The 20,414-nt window shown below is 44.9% G+C and overlaps 1 protein-coding gene across 1 annotated transcript in view; it reads left to right on the top strand.

The window, feature by feature from the left end:
• The window catches only part of PHKA1 (phosphorylase kinase regulatory subunit alpha 1), a 434,625-nt gene that overhangs the window by 345,666 nt on the left and 68,545 nt on the right, over positions 1–20,414 (top strand). The window contains 1 exon segment of the mRNA XM_030210224.1: positions 1,204–1,365. Within this exon segment, the coding sequence (XP_030066084.1) occupies positions 1,204–1,365 (162 nt within the window).

The following is a 20,414-nucleotide window of genomic DNA, read 5'->3' on the forward strand; positions in this document are numbered from 1 at the left end:
TTACGAGACTGGAAGATGACGTTTAATGTAAGCAAGTTCAAAGTAATGCATGTGAGAAAAAGAAACCTGAATTATAGCTACATAATTCAAGGTTCCACGTTAGGAGTCACCAACCAGGAAAGGGATCTAGGTGTCATTGTTGATGATATGTTGAAACCCTCTGCTCAGTGTGCAGCGACGGCTGAGAAAGCAAATAGAATGTTAGATATTATTAGGAAAGGAATGGAAAACAAAAAGGAGGTCATTATAATGCCTTTGTATCGATCTATGGTGCGACCGCACCTCAAATATTGTGTTCAATTCTGGTCAGCGCATCTCAAAAAAGATATAGTGGAGTTAGAAAAGGTACAGAGAAGAGCAACAAAAATGATAAAGGGGATGGGACAACTTCCCTATGAGGAAAGGCTAAAGTGGCTATGGCTCTTCAGCTTGGAGAAAAGACGGCTGAGGAGAAGATATGATAGACTTCTATAAAATAATGTGGAGTGGAGCGGGTAGATGTGAATCGCTTGTTTACTCTTTCTAAAAATACTAGAACTAGGGGGCATGCAATGAAACTACAAAGTAGTAAATTTAAAATGAATCTGAGAAAATATTTCTTCACTCAACATGCAATTAAACTCTTGAATTTGTTGCCAGAGAATATAGTAAAAGCAGTTAGCTTAGCGGGGTTTAAAAAAGGTTTGGATAGTTTCCTAAAGGAAAAGTCTGTAGACCATTATTAAAATGGACTTGGGGAAAATGCACAGCTTATTTGTAGGATAAGCAGCATAAAATATATTGTACTGGTTTGGGATCTTGCCAGGTACTTGTGACCTGGATTGGGCACTGTTGGAAACAAGATGCTGGGCTTGATGGACCTTCGGTCTGTCCCAGTATGGCAATTCTTATGTAGCTACTTTCATTATCTGTCTCCATCCGCTGGTCAGTGGACATAACCCACAAGCTCTGGACTGATCTGTTGGGGCTAAACGAAAGAAGATGATCAGGTAAGAAATATAATTTTTCCTTTCAACAGTTCAGAATTAATTTTAATGCAACTACCATCAAAATATATGAACTTTTAAGTGTTTAGATTAATAATAAGACAGTAATGCTTCTTTTAACATTAAGACTGTATCTGTATTTTATTGTATGCCAGAAAGAAGATTATAATGTCTTCAGTTTCATACGGTAGCTGATTATTTTTTATCATGTTCTTAGACGCCTGGAGTGTCTGTCTCCTCAAGTGGAGATTTTCCTCCTGGCCTTCCTGAAGATCATTCCAGTCGTCGGGGCCAGTGGCAGCGCAGAAGACGTCTGGATGGAGCCCTTAACAGGGTCCCAGTTGGCTTTTATCAGAAAGTTTGGAAAATTTTGCAGAAAGTAAGCAAGAGAGCTGTAACTCTTTATTTTTTATATTCTGTATTACTTGGTTCACTTTTCAACTACCACATATGGAGAGTAATTTGTCTATCAAGGCACTATGTACCTTTATTAAATAGGTTACCTAAATGTTTCTGCACAATGTTACACCTGCTCTGAAGCAATAGAAAATTTGTGTACTTTTATGCTAGTAGGCACTATAGGGTAATTCTATAATAGAGGTGCTAACATTTACTCATGTAAATGATTAGAATAATCTATCCAAAATATTGAGAACAGAAAAGAAAAAAAATCACTGCAACATATACTTTTCTTTAAGAATAAGTAACTGACAAGTTTCAATTATGTCAACTTAATCATGACTTTTTTGCGTAGAGGATGGTGATAAAACTGTAAAGGTGGGAGGAAAAAGTCGCACAATCCCACCTATATTACTTAAATAATAGGATTTAATGGGTAGTAACTTCACAGGTAGAAAAAAACTCCCACCCAACTGTTCAAAGCTCTATGCAATGCTTCAATATTGGTAACTGTAAAAAGTGACTTATCTTATAAAAGCGTGTACAAAACAACAGGATCCCACCAACTAGTTTCACCATAAGATTTCTTCAGGGTGTAACAGGATCAACCACAGTAAGTTATACACGCGGTTGACTTCTCAGCATCACGCGATTCCTTGGAAAAGTATATGTTGCAATGATTAGAATAATGGCATATACTCAGGTATGTGTGGATATACATTCATAAATGCTAAATTTCTGTCTGTGCTATTCTGTATATCTTACACAGTACATATGCATAGGTGGAGTATGATTGGAACTTACATATGCATAATTTATAGAATGCTAAAAGTTGCACACATATTTCCAACATGTAGGCACACATACACCCGCTCTATAGCTAGCATATGTTCTTGTTCCTAAATGCATACGTGCGTATATACCAGTTTACTCTTGTAATCTATAAAGGCAAGTAGGCACCAACTTCCCTTTATAGCAGTGGTTCTCAACCTTTTTTCAGTTGGGACACACCTGACATACTGCATACATGATCTTCACAGACCTTCGGTATGTCATTTTGTAACAAAAATTTCTGCATCCACAAAAACTCTTATCTGCCCTCAACAACAGGTGCAGATCAGAACTAGCACATTTCCCAATAGAAGTTACCACACAAAAATAAATAAATACAAAATATTCTGATCCTTATGTCATCTGAGCAATAGCAACATAAATCTCTCTACTTCTGGGCACATTGTGAAATAATACAAAATCTGAAAGAAATCCTAACTAAACATACATGTAGCAAACCAACCATATAACAGTAACACTAATTCCTATGATTCAAACTTCATGAATGCTAGCTAAGAATAGGCAGCACTACAAATATATGGGCCCTAAAACACCAATATACCTACCTCTAGTAAAACAGTACAAGTGGGACTTTTGCAAAGTTCTACATAGAAACTACATTCAAACAGAATACCACACCTTGGTCATATATAACAAAACACAGACAAACCTTTACCAAATGCAGAGCAAAGGATCACAAATTAGAAATAAAAATAGGTAGACAAAAATTGAACTAGTCCAGCCTTTCCCTCCCTTCCACCCCTATGGTGCAGCAATTCCCTGACCCCTTTCCATTCCCCTAAAACCCCTATGGTGCAGCAGCTCCCCACCTCCTTTCCCTTTCTCTCCTCCCTTCGTTGTCCAGCAGCTCTCTGTCCCCTCTCTCTTCCATTTCTCCTTATGGCACAGCATTTTCCTGTCTCCCTCCCGGAGGAGAGAACAACTGCATAAAACCCAGCCCAGCACAAGAGATGCAGCTAAATTCTACACTGCTTCCCTGAGTTGCAGGCAGCAAACCATGCACAGCATGTTTTCACTTCCAGTGGCCCTGCTTTCTGTTTCTTTGGAGATCAGGCTTGCATATATATATAAGGCTATTTCCATGTGAAGAATGCAAGCCAGAGTGTTTAAATGTGTCTGTCAAACATCCACTGAAGATTATGGCTTATGACAGCAAGTGGTGTTGGGACATCCTGTGTGGTGTAGAATAGGTAAAAGTGAATCGAGTTTTTGCTCTTTCAAAAATTACAAAGACTAGGGGACACTCGATGAAATTCCATGGAAATATTTTTTAAAACAAATAGGAGGAAATATTTTTTCATGCAAAGAATATATGGTAGCTAGGTGTTAATCTTATAGCATCCCAGGTCTGTCTCTATGAGGCTAATTACCTGCCTGTTGTACAAGAAATATTCAGAGAGCCTGATTGCTGAGAGGGTTTAACTGTGAGTTGGCTTGGAAGAGTCCAAGTGATAAAAATGATGGTCCTTTCTAAACTACTCTATTATAGCACTCTACATACCACTTATTGCTTTCGTAAACTTAATAAGAAACTGCACGTATCTGGAAAAGAACATCTCCACTGGTTTGGCAGACAGTGATGTTTTGCCCTACAAATCGAGGTGGTATGGGGGTCCTGAACTTGAGCTTTACTACAAAATGGCTCAACTGCAAATAGTGGCAACATGGTTAAACACACTATACGAACCACTTGAATTATATGTTACAAAATGGACTCTTCCCGAAGGAGAAAGGAAATATTCTACTCACACCCATACCCAAAGACGCAAAGAAAAGTGCGAATGAACTAACCAATTATAGACCAGTAGCATCCATTCCCTTAATAACCAGACTAACGGAAGGGATGGTGACCAAACAACTCACTAATTATTTAGACAAATTCTCAATACTACACGACTCCCAGTCAGGATTCCGAACCAGCCACAGCACTGAAACAGTACTAGTTACTCTCATGACTAAGTTCAAACAAATGATTGCATCAGGCAAGAACATACTACTTTTACAATTTGACATGTCTAGCGCCTTCGACATGGTTGATCATGGAATACTACTACATATCCTCGAGTACTTCGGAATAGGTGGCAACATTCTCAATTGGTTCAAGGGGTTCCTAACCACTCAATCATACCAAGTGACATCTAATTCTGCTACATCAGCCACATGGACACCTGAATGTGGAGTCCCACAGGGATCCCCCCTCTCACCGACATTATTCAACTTAATGATGATACCCTTGGCCAAATTACTATCAAACCAAAATCTCAACGATCTACATCCCATTTAAACAAGATTTAAAGGAAATTTCCAACGACATCAACCAAAGTTTACATATCATGCATTCATGGGTGGACGCATTTCGGCTGAAACTCAGTGCAGAAAAAACCCAATGCCTTATACTCACCTCTCAACATAACACGAACAAATTCACCATCATTATACACACCTACACTGAATCGTCCAATCTCGGACACTCTAAAAATTCTTGGAGTCACCATTGACCGGCACCTAACACTTGAGAATCATACGAAAAACACAACCAAGAAGATGTTCAACTCAATGTGGAAACTAAAAAGAGTAAAACCTTTCTTCCCAAGGACCGTCTTCCGAGGCCTGGTACAATCAATGGTACTCAGTCATTTAGACTACTGCAACGCACTCTACGCTGGATGCAAAGAACAAATAATCAAGAAACTTCAGACAGCCTAGAACACAGTAGCTAGACTCATATTCGGTAAAACAAAATATGAGAGTGCTAAACCCCTACGAGAAAAACTGCATTGGCTCCCTCTTAAAGAACACATCACGTTCAAAATATGTACCTTGGTCCACAAAATCATTCATGGAGATGCCCCAGCCTACATGTCAGGCCTGATAGACTTACCAATGAGGAATGCTAAGACATCGTCCTGCACATTCCTTAACCTTCATTTCCCCAACTGTAAAGGGCTAAAATACAAACTAACGTACGCGTCAACCTTTTCCTACTTGAGCACACATTTTTGGAACGCACTACTGCATAATTTAAAATCGATCCATGAACTAACCAACTTCCGCAAACTATTGAAGACCCATCTCTTTAACAAGACATACCACAAAGACCAACAAATATGAACTCCTTCACACATACCCAGAATTGTCTTTACTATCTGCTTGTTATATTAATATCATGCTTTAGCATTGTCATGTTACCCAAGATCCTTCTATAATACTAAATGTTTATTTCTTACATGTCTCCATTTTTCATGATATATTGTAAGCCACATTGAGCCTGCAAAAAGGTGGGAAAATGTGGGATACAAATGCAATAAATAAATAAATATACAAAAGCTGGTTAAAACTAGAGCAACATTTGATAGGTGAGACGCCCTTCTGAACAGTTCCTTGGCTACCCTTGGTAAAGCTGCACAAACACATTGGATACGTGGACTTCCACTTGAAGCTGGTACTGACTGCCTGGTATTCTCAGTGGAAATACATTTTCCCAGACTGGTTCATGTTGGATTTTGGACCAGGCCAAACAGAGCCAATATTCAGGGGCTGGTCAGCGACTGTTTTGCACAATCTAGGACAAACCTGGGTACAGAGAGAATTTCTACAAATTTAAGGATTTGAGGGAGGAGTGTGGGTTAAAGTAAAGAGATTTTTATGCATACAGCCAGCTCCAGGATTTCTTTTAAACACAAAGCAAGCCCTGAATTAGGCCTTGCAGAAACTATGCTTAAAATGGTGCTACATATTAGAGTCGGGTGAGGCGGAATGTCACGACTGTATCGGGTTTTACTACTGCAAGACACTTCCCCAATACCATATATTGTAGTCTGGGAAAAAGAACTCAGCACTAATTTTGAGCCTAAAGTCTGGGAGAGAAATTATAAATGCTTATTTAAGGTTTCCATGGCAAGCAATTTAATATGAAATGGCTATAAGATATTTTACAGGTGGTAGTATACTCCAGCTCACCTCAGGCAAGTATATGGTAGAGGTGATGGATTATGTTGGAGATCCTGAGGTGAACAAAGAGACTTTCACCACATTTGGTGGTTGTGTGTTAAAATTCAAGACTTTTAGACAGATGTTTTGGTGTTGATTTATTCTATTATTAAAATGCATTGCCCCTGTAAAATAGGATGCTGTTTGCTCAATTTTAAGGACCTGGCTTGGAACCTGAGGTACATAAGTTAATTGACAATGATTTTACAGCTTGCAAGATCGCTCTTGCAGTTGCATGGAAACAAAAAGAACCGCCTTATATGCAAGCTGTTAAGGTGAAGTTGGACTACATATATATAACTAGCTCTACCCGGCCACGCGTTGCTGTGGCTCAGTCTGGTTAAATGGAAAAGAAAGAAAAGAGGAAGCGCACGTTTCTAATATGTTTAATTTCACAATGCTTGTGGGTATACAATATTTTTTGTTGTTTCATTGTGTGTGCAGAGATAGAGATTGGTTTGCCGACTGTAGAACATGCAACATAAAATTGTCCATGTGAGAAGCAATCCGTGTGTAGATGTAAACGGGTGAATTGTAAAGATTGGCCCTGAGCTTTGTTGATGGTGATTGCAAACGCCAATCGAATTGGGAATTGCAATCTGTTAAATTGAAATGGCATATCTGTTGGAATCATAGGAATGCGAGGAATGAGGACATGTTCACCTTTGAAAGGTCCTATCAAGATTGTTGCTTGTACGACATTGCTCATTAATTTTTTTTTTTGCAAGCCGCGTGCGGTTGCAAAGCTTTGGCTGGTTGATATTTTGCAACATGATAATTGGCACGCCGATTTTCAGTTGCAGTACGTGCAGTGGCATCCCTGGCAGATCGAGTGAATTGAAAGTCTGTTAGATAATTAAGCGCTTCATCTACTTCGAGAACAGTGTCGACGGACTTGTATGTGAGTGGCTCGCTTTGAATGTTAGACTGAATAATATTGTTCAGTTCGTAGACGTCTTTGTTCTTGGCCGCAAGAATAGCTCATTCACTCAGCGAATCGTGATTCTTATAATTGATTTGAATATTGGGAAATACTTTTTCAACCAATTGTTCTTTTGAGGTCACTAAATTGCAGAAGTTATGAGGCAATGAAATTCGTCCTGAGGTCAGATCAACCGGCACCTTTCCGTTCCCAATTTTCAGCAATTGATGTGAGAATATCAGAGCTGATTGATCGTTTTGCACCTGGACACGCATATTTGTAGCTACGTTTAACGTCTTTACGTGTTGCCACAAAGTAGAGTATTTTATGCAAGCATTTATTTTGTCTGCTTATGTCGATCGAGGAACTACAGGTAATGTTTGCCTGAAATCTCCTGCAAGCAATATTAACGTGTTCCCAAATGGTCTGATGTTTCCACGCAAATCTTGCAATGATAGATCAAGAGCCTCAAGCGATGATTTTCGCTGTGCTGTTTCCTCGGCATGTATTTGGCCATTCTTTGTCTGTTTCGCTCATTCGCTGATGCCCGTTTTTCCTCAGTTTGATTTGCAATTGTAGGTATATAAAAACACGCGCGTATTCAAATGCAACGTCGTGTCGAAATTTCAAAGCAATCGGTGAAGAACTTTCGGAGATTTAAGCCACTCTCAGCCTGTCGCGTTGATTCTGTTGAGAACGAAGCAGATCTGAAGCTGCAGAACGCGATCGCCGTGCTCGCAACCGTGCATGGTCAGGTCTGGCTGCACGTCACTCTGCTGCTTCCTCGGCACGTATTTGAACCATTTTTTGTCTGTTTCGCTCGTTCTGTGATGGCCGTTCTTCCTCAGTTTGATTTGCAATTACTCGTCACACTGCTTCCTTTCCGCGAGTACGACAGCTGTGACATCTATATAATAGTAGATATATAAAAACATGCGCGTATTCGAATGCAATGTTGTGTCCAAATTTGAAAGCAATCGGTGAAGAACTTTCGGAGATTTAAGATTTTGAACAAACGAACATTTACATTTTTATTTATATAGATGTCAAAACTGGTAATGTGATGGCGAAATTTGATAAGATCTGGGACCTATATAAGACTTGGAGGGGGCAAGAGGCAGATAGGATGATCCTGTGTGCAGCTATTGATTAGTGGATGAGTTTGTCTATTTTCAATCATCGTGCACTGATGGTGGAGGTCTGGGGAACGGGGGTTTTGACTGGCAACTATTAGACGATGGGGGAGGGGAAGAAGAAGGGAAGCGCTAAACGTTTTGTATTCATATAAGTGTTGTGTATTATATGCTACTTCCTTACATTACTGTTATGTATTGTGATAAGTAAGAGGGTGTCCTATACGGGGTAGGCCACTAGAGGGCGCTAGTACAATAGGTGGAGGTCGCTAGGACCGGGGAGAGCCCTGGGATGTCCACAGGTGTAGGAGGTATGGGCTGAGTCCTGTGTAGCTAATTAACCACTTTATACTCCACCTGAGTGGGGAAAGGAAGAGAAGTGAGCTAGCAGCAGAAGAAGAGAGAGCCCCTGGAAGATACTGGCTATCCTATGGACGTGTGGTGGACTGTGTGTTCAAAGGAGATCAGCAGGCTGAAAATCCTGGGGTAAGAAGTCCCTAAAGCATTAGTGTTTGACTGTGTGTCCTCAGTACTTATAGGAACTGTGTGTTCAGTGAAAGGACTGTGTGTCCAAAGAAGAAAGGACTGTGTGGCCAGAACTGTGTGTTCAAAGAGGGGGTTGTGTGTCCAAAGAAGAAAGGACTGTGTGTCCAGAACTGTGTGTTCAAAGAGGGGACTGGGTGTCCAAAGAAGAAAGGACTGTGTGTCCAAAGTACTGAGAGAAGCAGGCTGCAAAGCCTGGGGTTGAGAGTCCCCAAAGTATTGGTGTAGTACTGAGCCAATGTATCTGTGTGGGGAGGCTCATTGTGAAGATCTATGAAAGCAGAAAGTATTAAGCTAGAAGAAGTGTGCCCAGGGGCTGGAATAAAGAGTTGCCGGAGAAATATGCAGTTGGTGAGACCTGTTTAATTTGCTGAGTGGGAACCAGGTCACCCTCAGCGAGAAGGGGTAGCACACTAATTTGCATATAATCTGCATATTGAGAGCCAGGTCACCCTGAGTGAGAAGGGGGATATCACAGTATGGACAGGAAAACTTGTGTAAGAATTAGTGTACTTGGCCATTGGTTTCACCCACTGTTCTGACTTGGCAACCATCATGTGTATGGCTGGAAGGAAACAAATGGGTTATGTCATAATAGGGAGTGACAAGACCTTAGGTACCACTTAGATATTTTTATTATTTGTGGTATTACTAAGTAAAGTTGAAATGTAAATGTAAAATGTGAAACATTGCTAAAAGAAGGCCCAATTAAGCACTGCAAATGTTCCAGCGAGTTAAATCCGCCTGCCAAGATTCCAAACTTCTGTACTCAGACTGACTCAAGCTCTTGTGTTTTCTAAATCACAAACATAATTTTTCAGAACTAATCAGTACAGACATGTATGATAGAAAAAAAAAAAGAAAGAAATGGAGGGAAGCAAGTATGAAAAACCTGATGTGCAAGAATTAAAATATTGAAAGACACACAGAATATGAGGAGCCAGTATTCTTCTACAAGAAGTGAGGTAACTCTATCAAATCTCTTGGTACATGAATTAATTTTACAGTGGTGTTTTGTAGGATCTGCAGTCTCTGGAATTGATAATGGGGTAAACATTGAAAAGAGAGTTGAAATCCAGTCTAGATACTACAAGAGAATGAATCAACAACAAAGAGAAGAAACATGGAGAAGTGGGCAAACAGCCCGAATCTACCACAGTATAAAAACTGATTTCCTATGACATCATTAAGTGCTAAAAGAAGAGAGCTCAAGGAATGTAATGTGTTCATCTTACAACAACAGTCTCTCAGTTCAGATGCTGCCATAATTCACTAGAAGGAGGGTCTTCTGTACGCATATTCTTCAGTATCTCTCATAGTGAAGACTCTTCTGAAACCTAAGCAGGCTTAAGGAGCCATGATTCTGATCACCCCTTACTGACACACATGCTTCCCTCTTCTCCTGGAGCTTTCCTCCAGGGATCCATGGAGACTGAAAATCTCCATGGATGACTCAGGATCAGGGTTCCGTCTTCAGTCCCTAGCCCTCACAGCTCGGATATTGTGAAGGTAGTAGTGGATTTACTGAACTTGCTTGACAGTGTAACTCAAATGTTATTGGCCTCCAATAGAAATTCCATTAGAAGGTCCTAGAGTTTTAAATGAAGAGATTTGCTGTCTGGTGGGAGGGCAAGGCCTTGGATCCCCTTTCCTGCCTACACAAAAACTACTTGAGTACTTTCTACACTTGTTGGAGTCAGGTCTCAAGATTAACTCTTATTAGGGTTCACTTTAGTGCAGTTAGCATTTATCACCAAGCAGAAGGTAAACCCATCTCTGTTCAGCCTTAGTTGTTTGCTTTAAAAGGGGCTTCCATATCATCAAGCTGATCAATCCATAGACTGGTGGGTTGTGTCCATCTACCAGCAGGTGGAGATAGAGAGCAAACTTTTGCCTCCCTATATGTGGTCATGTGCTGCCGGAAACTCCCCAGTATGTTCTCTATCTCAGCAGGTGGTGGTCACACACAGCAGCAGCTCTGGCTAGGCCTCCAAGCCTAATCCTTAGGTTTTGTTGAGGCCTGGGGTTGAGGGCTCTTTTGAGCAAGTGCAAACCTGGTGGTGCCAGGTCCCTCCTTTTCTCCCCCCTCCCGCTGGCTCCGTTTAAAAAAAAAAAAAATATATATATTTTTAAACGTCTTTAAAGGCGTTTAATTCGACGTTTCTTTAAACGTTCATTGCAGCTACTCACTGGGACACCAGTTCGTTACAGCTCGGAGCTGCAAGCAGGTAATTTTACCTTTTTATAGCGGGCAGGGGGTTCCCCGATTCTTCTCCTCGTGGCAATGGCGTCGGAGGGCGAGGGCGCAAAGGGTCGCTCCCCGGATCGCTGGAGCGCTTCTAGAGGGGATGCGGGGGTTTTACAACCTGATTCGCCCTTGATGGGTGATAGTTTAGTGACCGATGAATGTCCCGGTCGTTCCTCCGGCGTGGCGGTTTTTTCCCGCCATAAACGCCCATCCCCCGCTCCTCGCCTCCGCCATCTTGGCCGGCCACGCGGCTCGGACGGCTTCTTCGGGGCCGCCCTTGAGGTTGGAGACATTAATGCCATGAACGCCCTTAATTTGGGCGACGGCACAAAAGCGGCTAAAGTTAAGCGCCGTTCTTCCCGCGCGGCTCCTTCACGGAGTTTCGCGCCGGACGCCATTTTGGATGCGCAGCATGTCTCTCCCCCGCTATTGCGAGCGCCGGTTGAGAGTGCGTCTAGGGCTGTTGCCCAGGCTGCGGAAGTGCACAGTCTGGGGGGTTTCTCCCCCGAGTTTGTTTTGCTGCTGCATCAGGCTTTCCTCATGCAAAACGCTGCCCCTGCTCCCTCTTCTGATAAAGAGGTTGAGGTTCCCAGAGGTAAACGCCCTCGGGTTGATTTCCAGGCCTTGGAGGACTTTTGTCTCCTCCGATGTAGATGAGGGCAGCGTGTCTGAGGTCTCCCAACGATCCTTTGCGGATTCCTTGGAGGAGATAGATCCCCGCTCGGATGGAGCGGATGACCCCTCTGCAGCGCGGCTTTTTAGCCCAGAGGATTTGCCCAACCTGTTGTTACAGGCCATGGACACTTTGAAGATTTCCTCTCCGGAGGACGTCTCTCCCTCAGCCCCTGTTGGCTCTGCCATTATGCTGGGGACGAAGCGCCCGCCTAGAACCTTCCACGTGCATGATGCCATGCACACCTTAATTGCGGCTCAATGGGATGTCCCGGAAACGAGCCTTAAAGTGGCTAGGGCTATGTCCCGCCTCTATCCTTTGGCTGTGAGTGAACGTGAGGCCTATCTGTGGCCTACCGTGGATTCTTTAATCACTGCGGTGACTAAGAAAACGGCGTTGCCGGTGGAAGGTGGCACGGCCCTAAAGGACGCCCAAGACAGAAGATTGGAGGCGGCCTTAAGGTCGTCCTTGGAGGCAGCTGCTTTAAGTTTGCAGGCCTCAGTTTGCGGCTCCTATGTGGCCAGGGCGTGCCGGACTATGGTGCAGCGGGCTTCCCCCTCGGATCATTCCTTGAGGGCTGATTGGCCGGCCCTGGAATCGGGCTTAGCCTATTTGGCAGACTTGCTGTATGATGTCTGGAGAGCCTCAGCTAAAGGCATGGCTCAGACAGTCTCTGCGCGGCGGTGGCTTTGGCTGAAACATTGGTCTGCTGACCACGCCTCTAAATCCCGCCTGGCTAGATTGCCTTTTAAAGGCAAGCTGCTCTTTGGGGTCGAGCTGGACAAAATCGTGACCGATCTCGGCACGTCTAAGGGCAAGAAATTACCAGAGGTCAGGGCTCGGGTTAGTACTCGTCCCGATACCTCCATACCGCCCGGGCAAGTCGGGTTCCTCTGCCCCCTCTTCCTTCAAGAGGAATTTCTCCCCCAAGCAGCATTCCTTTCGCAGAGACCGCCGTCCCGGAGGTGCTCCCTCCGGTCCTCCCCCAGGGTCTCGTACCCAATGACGGGGCCTTGGTCCACGCCCCAGTGCAGATTGGAGGACGGCTGTCCTCGTTTCTGGGCGAGTGGACCACTATAACTTCAGACGCGTGGGTGCTGGAAGTCATCAGAGACGGCTACAAGCTAGAGTTCTGCCAACCCTTAAGAGACGGGTTTGTACTCTCTCCCTGCAAGTCTCCGGTCAAGCTGTGGTAGTGCAGCAGACCTTGGACAACCTGATCCGCCTGGGTGCGGTCGTTCCGGTGCCAAAAAATCAGATTGGCAAGGGACGTTACTCCATTTACTTTGTGGTTCCAAAGAAAGGAGGTTCTGTCCGGCCTATCCTCGACCTCAAAGGGGTCAATCGGGCCTGGAAAGTGAGGCACTTTCGCATGGAGACTCTCCGCTCTGTTATAGCGGCAGTGAAGGCAGGAGAGTTCTTGGCTTCCTTGGACATCAAGGAAGCGTACCTGCATATTCCCGTCTGGCCTCCTCTCCAACGCTTTCTGCGTTTTACAGTCCTGAGACGACACTTCCAGTTCAGAGCCCTCCCTTTCGGGTTGGCTACTGCTCCGCGGACCTTTTCCAAAGTAATGGGGGTCATAGCGGCCTTCCTGCTAAAGGAAGGAGTACAAGTCCATCCTTATCTGGACGACTGGTTGATCCGAGCCCCCTCTTATGCAGAGTGCGGCAAAGCTATGGACCGGGTAGTTGCTCTTTTGAGCTCCCTGGGATGGATCATCAACTGGAAGAAGAGCCAGCTGCGCCCGACTCAGTCCCTGGTGTATCTGGGAGTTCGATTCGACACCCAAGTGGGCAGAGTGTTCCTGCCAGACAATCGGATTGTCAAGCTTCAGGCTCAGGTGGACTAGTTCCTAGTAGCCTCTCCTATTCGGGCTTGGGACTACGTGCAGCTGTTGGGCTCTATGACGGCCACGATGGAAGTAGTGCCCTGGGCCAGGGCTCATATGAGACCACTACAGCTATCTCTGCTGCTGCGCTGGACTCCGATGTCGGAGGATTATGCTGTGCGCCTTCCCGTGGACCCAGCAGTGCGCAAGGCGCTGAGCTGGTGGATGCAGACAGACAAGTTGTCTGCAGGATTGCCTCTGGTGACCCCGGAGTGGATTGTCGTCACGACAGACGCCTCTTTGATGGGCTGGGGAGCCCACTGCTTGGGAAGGACAGCGCAGGGGCTCTGGTCTCCTGCAGAGGCAAGTGGTCTATCAACCTCCTGGAACTCAGAGCCATTCGCTTGGTGTTATTGGAGTTCATCCCGGTACTCGTGTTGAAGCCTGTACGGGTCCTGTCGGACAATGCCACGGCTGTGGCCTATATCAACCGCCAGGGAGGTACCAGAGCGCCCCTCTAGCCAAGGAGGCTATGAATCTTTGCCAGTGGGCGGAAGCGAACCTGGAGCAGCTTTCAGCGGCCCACATTGCCGGAGTCATGAATGTCAAGGCGGACTTTCTCAGTCGCCATACCTTGGAGCCCGGAGAGTGGCAACTATCTGCTCAGGCGTTCTTGGACATCACGAAGCGCTGGGGCCAGCCGAGCCTAGATCTGATGGCGTCATCGGCCAATGGCCAAGTGCCGCGCTTTTTCAGCAGAGGACGGGACCCTCGATCCCTGGGAGTAGATGCTCTTCTCCAACAGTGGCCGACACAAGAGCTCCTCTATGTGTTCCCGCCCTGGCCCATGTTGGGCAGGGTGCTAGACCGGGTGGCAAAGCATCCCGGCAGGGTAATCCTGGTGGGTCCGGATTGGCCCAGACGTCCCTGGTATGCGGACTTGTTCAGGCTCTCAGTCGACGATCCTCTGCGGCTGTCAGTGGAGCAGGGCCTGTTACATCAGGGTCCCGTGGTGATGGAGGATCCCTCTCCCTTTGGTCTTACGGCCTGGCTATTGAGCGGCAGCGTCTGAGGAAGAAGGGCTTCTCAGACAAGGTCATCGCCACTATGCTGAGAGCGAGGAAGCGCTCTACTTCTACTGCTTACGCCAGGGTTTGGCGTATCTTTGCAGCATGGTGTGAAGCAGGCTCACTTTCTCCCTTCACTGCTCCAATTTCTTCAGTGTTGGCGTTCCTGCAAGAAGGTCTGGAGAAAGGCCTGTCGCTCAGTTCCCTTAAAGTCCAGGTAGCGGCTCTGGCTTGCTTCAGGGGCCGCCTGAAGGGTGCTTCCCTGGCTTCGCAGCCAGATGTGGTGCGCTTTCTCAAGGGAGTTAATCACCTGCGCCCTCCTCTGCACTCAGTGGTGCCTGCGTGGAATCTCAACCTGGTGCTAAGAGCATTGCAGAAGCCGCCTTTGGAACCCTTGTCGAGGGCATCTCTGAAAGACCTGACGTTGAAAGCAGTCTTTTTGGTGGCTATCATTTCAGACAGAAGAGTTTCCGAGCTCCAGGCGCTCTCATGTCGAGAGCCTTTTCTGCAGTGCACTGAGGCAGGAGTGACTATTCGCACAGTGCCTTCCTTCCTGCCCAAGATTGGTTCTCGCTTCCATGTGAATCAGCAGCTCTGTCTCCCTTCCTTTCGTAGGGAGGACTACCCAGAGGAGTACTCCGCTCTTGAATATCTGGATGTGAGACGAGTCATCATCAGATACTTGGAAGTGACCAATGATTTCCGGAAATCGGATCATCTGTTTGTCCTGTTTGCAGGTCCTCGTAAGGGTCTGCAGGCTGCTAAGCCTACAGTCGCAAGATGGGTCCAGGAAGCCATTGCAGCGGCTTATGTGGCCGCGGGGAAGGTGCCGCCTATCCAGCTGAAGGCTCACTCCACGAGAGCTCAGGCGGCCTCGATGGCAGAGGCCGGATCCGTCTCCTTGGAAGAGATATGCAAGGCGGCAACGTGGGCTTCGGCTCATACATTCTCCAAGCATTACCGTTTGACTGTGGCTGCACGGGCGGAGGCCCGGTTTGGAGCTTCAGTGTTGAGGTCAGGGATTTCTATGTCCCGCCCTGGGTGAGTACTGCTTCGGTACATCCCACCAGTCTATGGATTGATCAGCTTGATGATATGGAAGGTAAAATTATGTATAATCATACCTGATAATTTTCTTTCCATTAATCATAGCTGATCAATCCATAGCCCCTCCCAGATATCTGTACTGTTTATATTCTGGTTGAATTTTATTTATTTATTTATTTATTTTATTTAGTTGCATTTATATCCCACATTTTCCCACCTATTTGCGGGCTCAGTGTGGCTTACAATACATTGTAAATAATAAATAATGGAAATACAGTTACGATTATGGTTACATTGTGAATAGTTAAGGAAGACAGAGTTGTATCGGTCACCTTTGGGGCATGGAAACTATAGGGTATGAATTACTACGGAGATCGAATTGTAACAAGAGAGTGATGGGTACACAGTTTTTATCTGTAGGTAGAATGTTGAGTAGGAGAGAGTACGGGGAAGTGGAGTACGTGTGGTAATGTCTTGAGGCATTGCTATGATGTGTATGGGATCTATATGTTTTGATCCTTGCGGTATGTTTTTCCGAAGAGATAGGTCTTTAGTCGTTTGCGGAAGTCTGTCAGCTCATAGACCGCTCTCAGGTCGCGTGGCAGTGCGTTCCAGAGTTTCGTGCTCTTGTAGGTGAAGGTTGATGCATGTAGTGCTTTATACTTTATGCCTTTGCACTTTGGGAAGTGGAGGTTGAGGAAGGTTCTGGATGATTTTTTGGCGTTTCTGGGTGGCAAGTCTACCAAGTCAGACATGTATGCAGGGGCTTCACCGTGAATGATTTTGTGCACTAACGTGCATACTTTAAAGGTGACACGTTCCCTGAGTGGGAGCCAGTGTAGTTTCTCACGTAATGGTGCTGCGCTTTCGTATTTTGGTTTTCCGAAGATGAGTCTGGCTGCTGTGTTCTGGGCTGTCTGAAGTTTTCTCATTATTTGTTCTTTGCAGCCTGCGTATAATGAGTTGCAGTAATCCAGATGGCTTAATACGAGTGATTGTACCAGGTTGCGGAAGACAGATCTTGGAAAGAATGGTTTTATTCTTTTCAGCTTCCACATTGAGAAGAACATCTTTTTTGTTATGTTGTTTGCGTGAGTCTCAAGTGTAAGGTGGCGGTCGATAGTGACTCCAAGTATTTTTAGATTATCAGAAATTGGCAAGTTTAGTTTAGGTGTATTGATGGCGGTGAATTTTGTTGTGTTGTATTGGGAGGTTAATATGAGGCATTGAGTTTTTTCTGCGTTCAATTTCAGTCGGAATGCATCTGCCCAGGTATTCATGATGTGTAGACTTCGGTTGATTTCGTTTGAGATTTCGTTGATGTTTTGTTTAAAAGGAATATATATCGTTACATCATCGGCATATATGTAAGGGTTAAGGTTATGGTTTGATAGAAGTTTTGCTAGTGGGGTCATCAGTAGGTTGAAAATTGTTGGTGAAAGGGGAGATCCTTGCGGTACTCCGCACTCAGGTGTCCATGCGGCAGATGTGGTTGAATTTGATGTGACTTGGTAAGAGCGTGAGGTTAAGAACCCCTTGAACCAATTTAGGACATTGCCTCCAATTCCGAAGTATTCAAGAATGTGTAGTAGAATTCCATGGTCAACCATGTCAAAGGCACTTGACATGTCGAATTGTAGGAGGAGTATATTAGAGCCTGTTGAGATCTGTTGCTTAAATTTGGTCAGTAGGGTAGTTAGTACTGTCTCTGTGCTGTGATTCGACCGGAATCCAGATTGGGCGTCATGCAGTATTGAGAACTTGTCGAGATAACTTGTGAGTTGTTTGGTTACCACTCCTTCTGTTATTTTGGTTATTAGTGGTATGGATGCAACTGGTCTGTAATTAGTTATTTCACTAGCGTTTTTCTTTGTGTCTTTGGGTATTGGGGTGAGTAAGATTTTTCCTTTTTCCTTTGGGAAAAGTCCGTTTTGTAGCATGAAATTCAGGTGGTTCGTTAAGTCTAGTATGAATTGTTGAGGAGCTGATTTCATGAGGTTGCTTGGGCAGATGTCTAGTTTGCATTGGGATTTGGCAAATCTGTTGAGCGTTTTAAGGATAAGGTCTTCTGATAGTCCTTCGAATTCGGTCCATATCCTGTCTGCAGGGTATATTCCGTCTTCAGGGTCTAGGAAGTTCAGGAATGTGGTGTATTCGGTAGGGCTGGTAGGTATTCTAAGTCGTAGTTGTATGATTTTCTCTTTAAAGTATTTCGCGAGGTCGTCGACCCCTGGTATTTCTTTGTTATTGTTTGTAACAGGTGTAGTGTCCAGCAGCTTATTTACAAGGTGGAAGAGTTTGTGCGTGTCTTTGTAGTTTGGTCCAATCATGGTTTTATAGTGTAGTCTTTTCGTCTGTTTTATGGTGTATTTGTATTTCCTCCGCAGTGATTTCCATGCATTCAGTGTGGGTTCATCTTTTTTTTTGTTCCAAGCGCGTTCTAGTTTTCTGACTTGCGTTTTGAGTTCTTTCAGCTCTTCGGTGAACCATGGATTTGATTTTTTCCTGTGGGATGTTCTGGTTTGGATTGGGGCAATTGTGTCTAATATTGTTTTACATATGTAATCCCATTCTTGGAGGAATTGTACGGTATCTGTGTTTGTTGGCCATTCATTTTGGTAGACCTGTTGCCAGAATGTTGTAGGGTCTATTTTTCCTCTCGTAGTGTATGTTGTTCGTACGTTTTTGTTGACTGCGTTTCTGTGTGTTTTTCGCCAGAGGAGGGAGACATGTGCTTTATAGTGGTCTGTCCATGGTGTGGGTGTCCATCTTGTGTCTGTAAGTAGGATGGTTGAGTCTAGGTCGAATTTGTGTGTGATGATGTCTAGTGTGTGTCCTTTTTCGTGTGTTGGTTGGGTGTTTGGAGCGTGTAGGTCCCAGAGTTTCAGGAATTCTTTACATTCTAGTGTGTGTTTTGAAGTGTCGTCTTCCAGATGTAGGTTGATGTCTCCTATAATGAAGATATTGGAGGTCGAGATACATGTGTTCGAGATGAAGTCCATGAGTTGTGATTGGGAGTCTTTCCATTTTCCTGGTGGTCTGTAGAATAAAATTGTGTTGAGGTGTCCTTGTAGGTTCGGGTGATTGATTTTTATCGAGGCGATTTCGAGTTGTGGTGAGGTGGATTCGCCAGTAGTTGTGATGGTGAACTCGGATTTGTAAATTATGGCTATTCCGCCACCTCTTTTTCCATTTCGTGTCCAGTGGGTGATTTTGTAATCTGGTGGGCATGTATTTTTGATGGCGGGGTCTGTGGGGCCGTGAAACCATGTTTCCGTGATGAATAAAAGGTCTAGTTTTTCTGTGGTAGTCCAATCTAGTATGTCTACGGAATTGCTTACCGCTGATCTTGCGTTGATGTATCCTATTCGGATTGAGCGGTATGGTTCTGTGGGGAGGTTAGATGTGTTTATTTTTATTAATTGTCTGTTTTCTCGGTGGTTGGATTTGTTGTTGTTGGTTTTCTTCTCCTTTTGTTGGTGGTGTTCGTAGGTGGAGACGTTGCCTTTTGGTTGGTTATTGTTTTTTTGGTTTGGTGAGTTATTGGTGGGTTGTATGTATAGTTGGTGTGTTGTAGTTGGATTGCTGTAGAAGTTAGGGGTGGTCCATGCGTAATGGATTATAGGAATGAGATAGATTATTATCAGTAATTTGTTAGTGTTCATGTTGGGTTTATGTGGGCGGTGTTCGGGGAGTATGGGTGGTGTTGGTGGTATCAAGTTTAGCCTTCAGTTACTTCAGGAGGACTTCGTGTTCAAGTTCTTCTTTCACTTGGATTCTTCGAGTTGAGACGACTTTGTGTTACAGTGAGCTGCTGCATTCCTCTCCCCTCCGTTTTACGGGGCTGGATTGAGACATAAATTCTGCCGGCACTCCCTCCCGCTTCGTGCGGCTGTAGGGCAGCTTTGTACCCCTCCCGCTTCGGCGGTGTTAGGGTCAGTCAGCTCCTCCCGCGGTTGCGGTTGCAGGATAAGCCAGATCCCCCCGCATCGGCGGGTGTGGTGTCCCTCCCCCGCTCCGCGGGGATGAGCTGGACGGATTCCCCTCCCCCACTTGTGTGGGGATGAGCTGGGTTAATTCCCCTCCCCCGTTTCGGCGGTGGTGAGCTGGGCAGAGTGTCCCTTCGTGGGTGTAATTCTCTAAGTGCTGAGTCCTGCGGATGGAGCTTTGATATCGACATACTGAGGAGTTTCCGGCAGCACATGACCACATATAGGGAGGCAAAAGTTTGCTCTCTATCTCCACCTGCTGGTAGATGGACACAACCCACCAGTCTATGGATTGATCAGCTATGATTAATGGAAAGAAAATTATCAGGTATGATTATACATAATTTTACCTTCTTCTATTGAGGCCTCCCATCAAATCTCCTGTACTGTCTTGGGATCTCAACTTCTACTACTGCTACTACTTAACATTTCTAGAGCACTACTAGGGTTACGCAGCGCTGTACAAATTAATAACTAAGGACGGTCCCTGCTCAGAAGAGCTTACAATCTAAAGGACGAAATGTCAAGTTGGGGTAGTCTAGATTTCCTGAGTAGAGGTGTTGTGATTAGGTGCCGAAAGCAACATTGAAGAGGTGGGCTTTGAGCAATGATTTGAAGATGGGTATGGAGGGGGCCTGGCGTATGGGCTCAGGGAGTTTGTTCCAAGCATGGGGTGAGGCGAGGCAGAAAGGGCGGAGCCTAGAGTTGGCGGTGGTGGAGAAGGGTACTGAAAA

This window comes from Microcaecilia unicolor, chromosome 7, assembly GCF_901765095.1.
Source record: "Microcaecilia unicolor chromosome 7, aMicUni1.1, whole genome shotgun sequence".
Classification (NCBI taxonomy): Eukaryota; Metazoa; Chordata; class Amphibia; order Gymnophiona; family Siphonopidae; genus Microcaecilia; species Microcaecilia unicolor.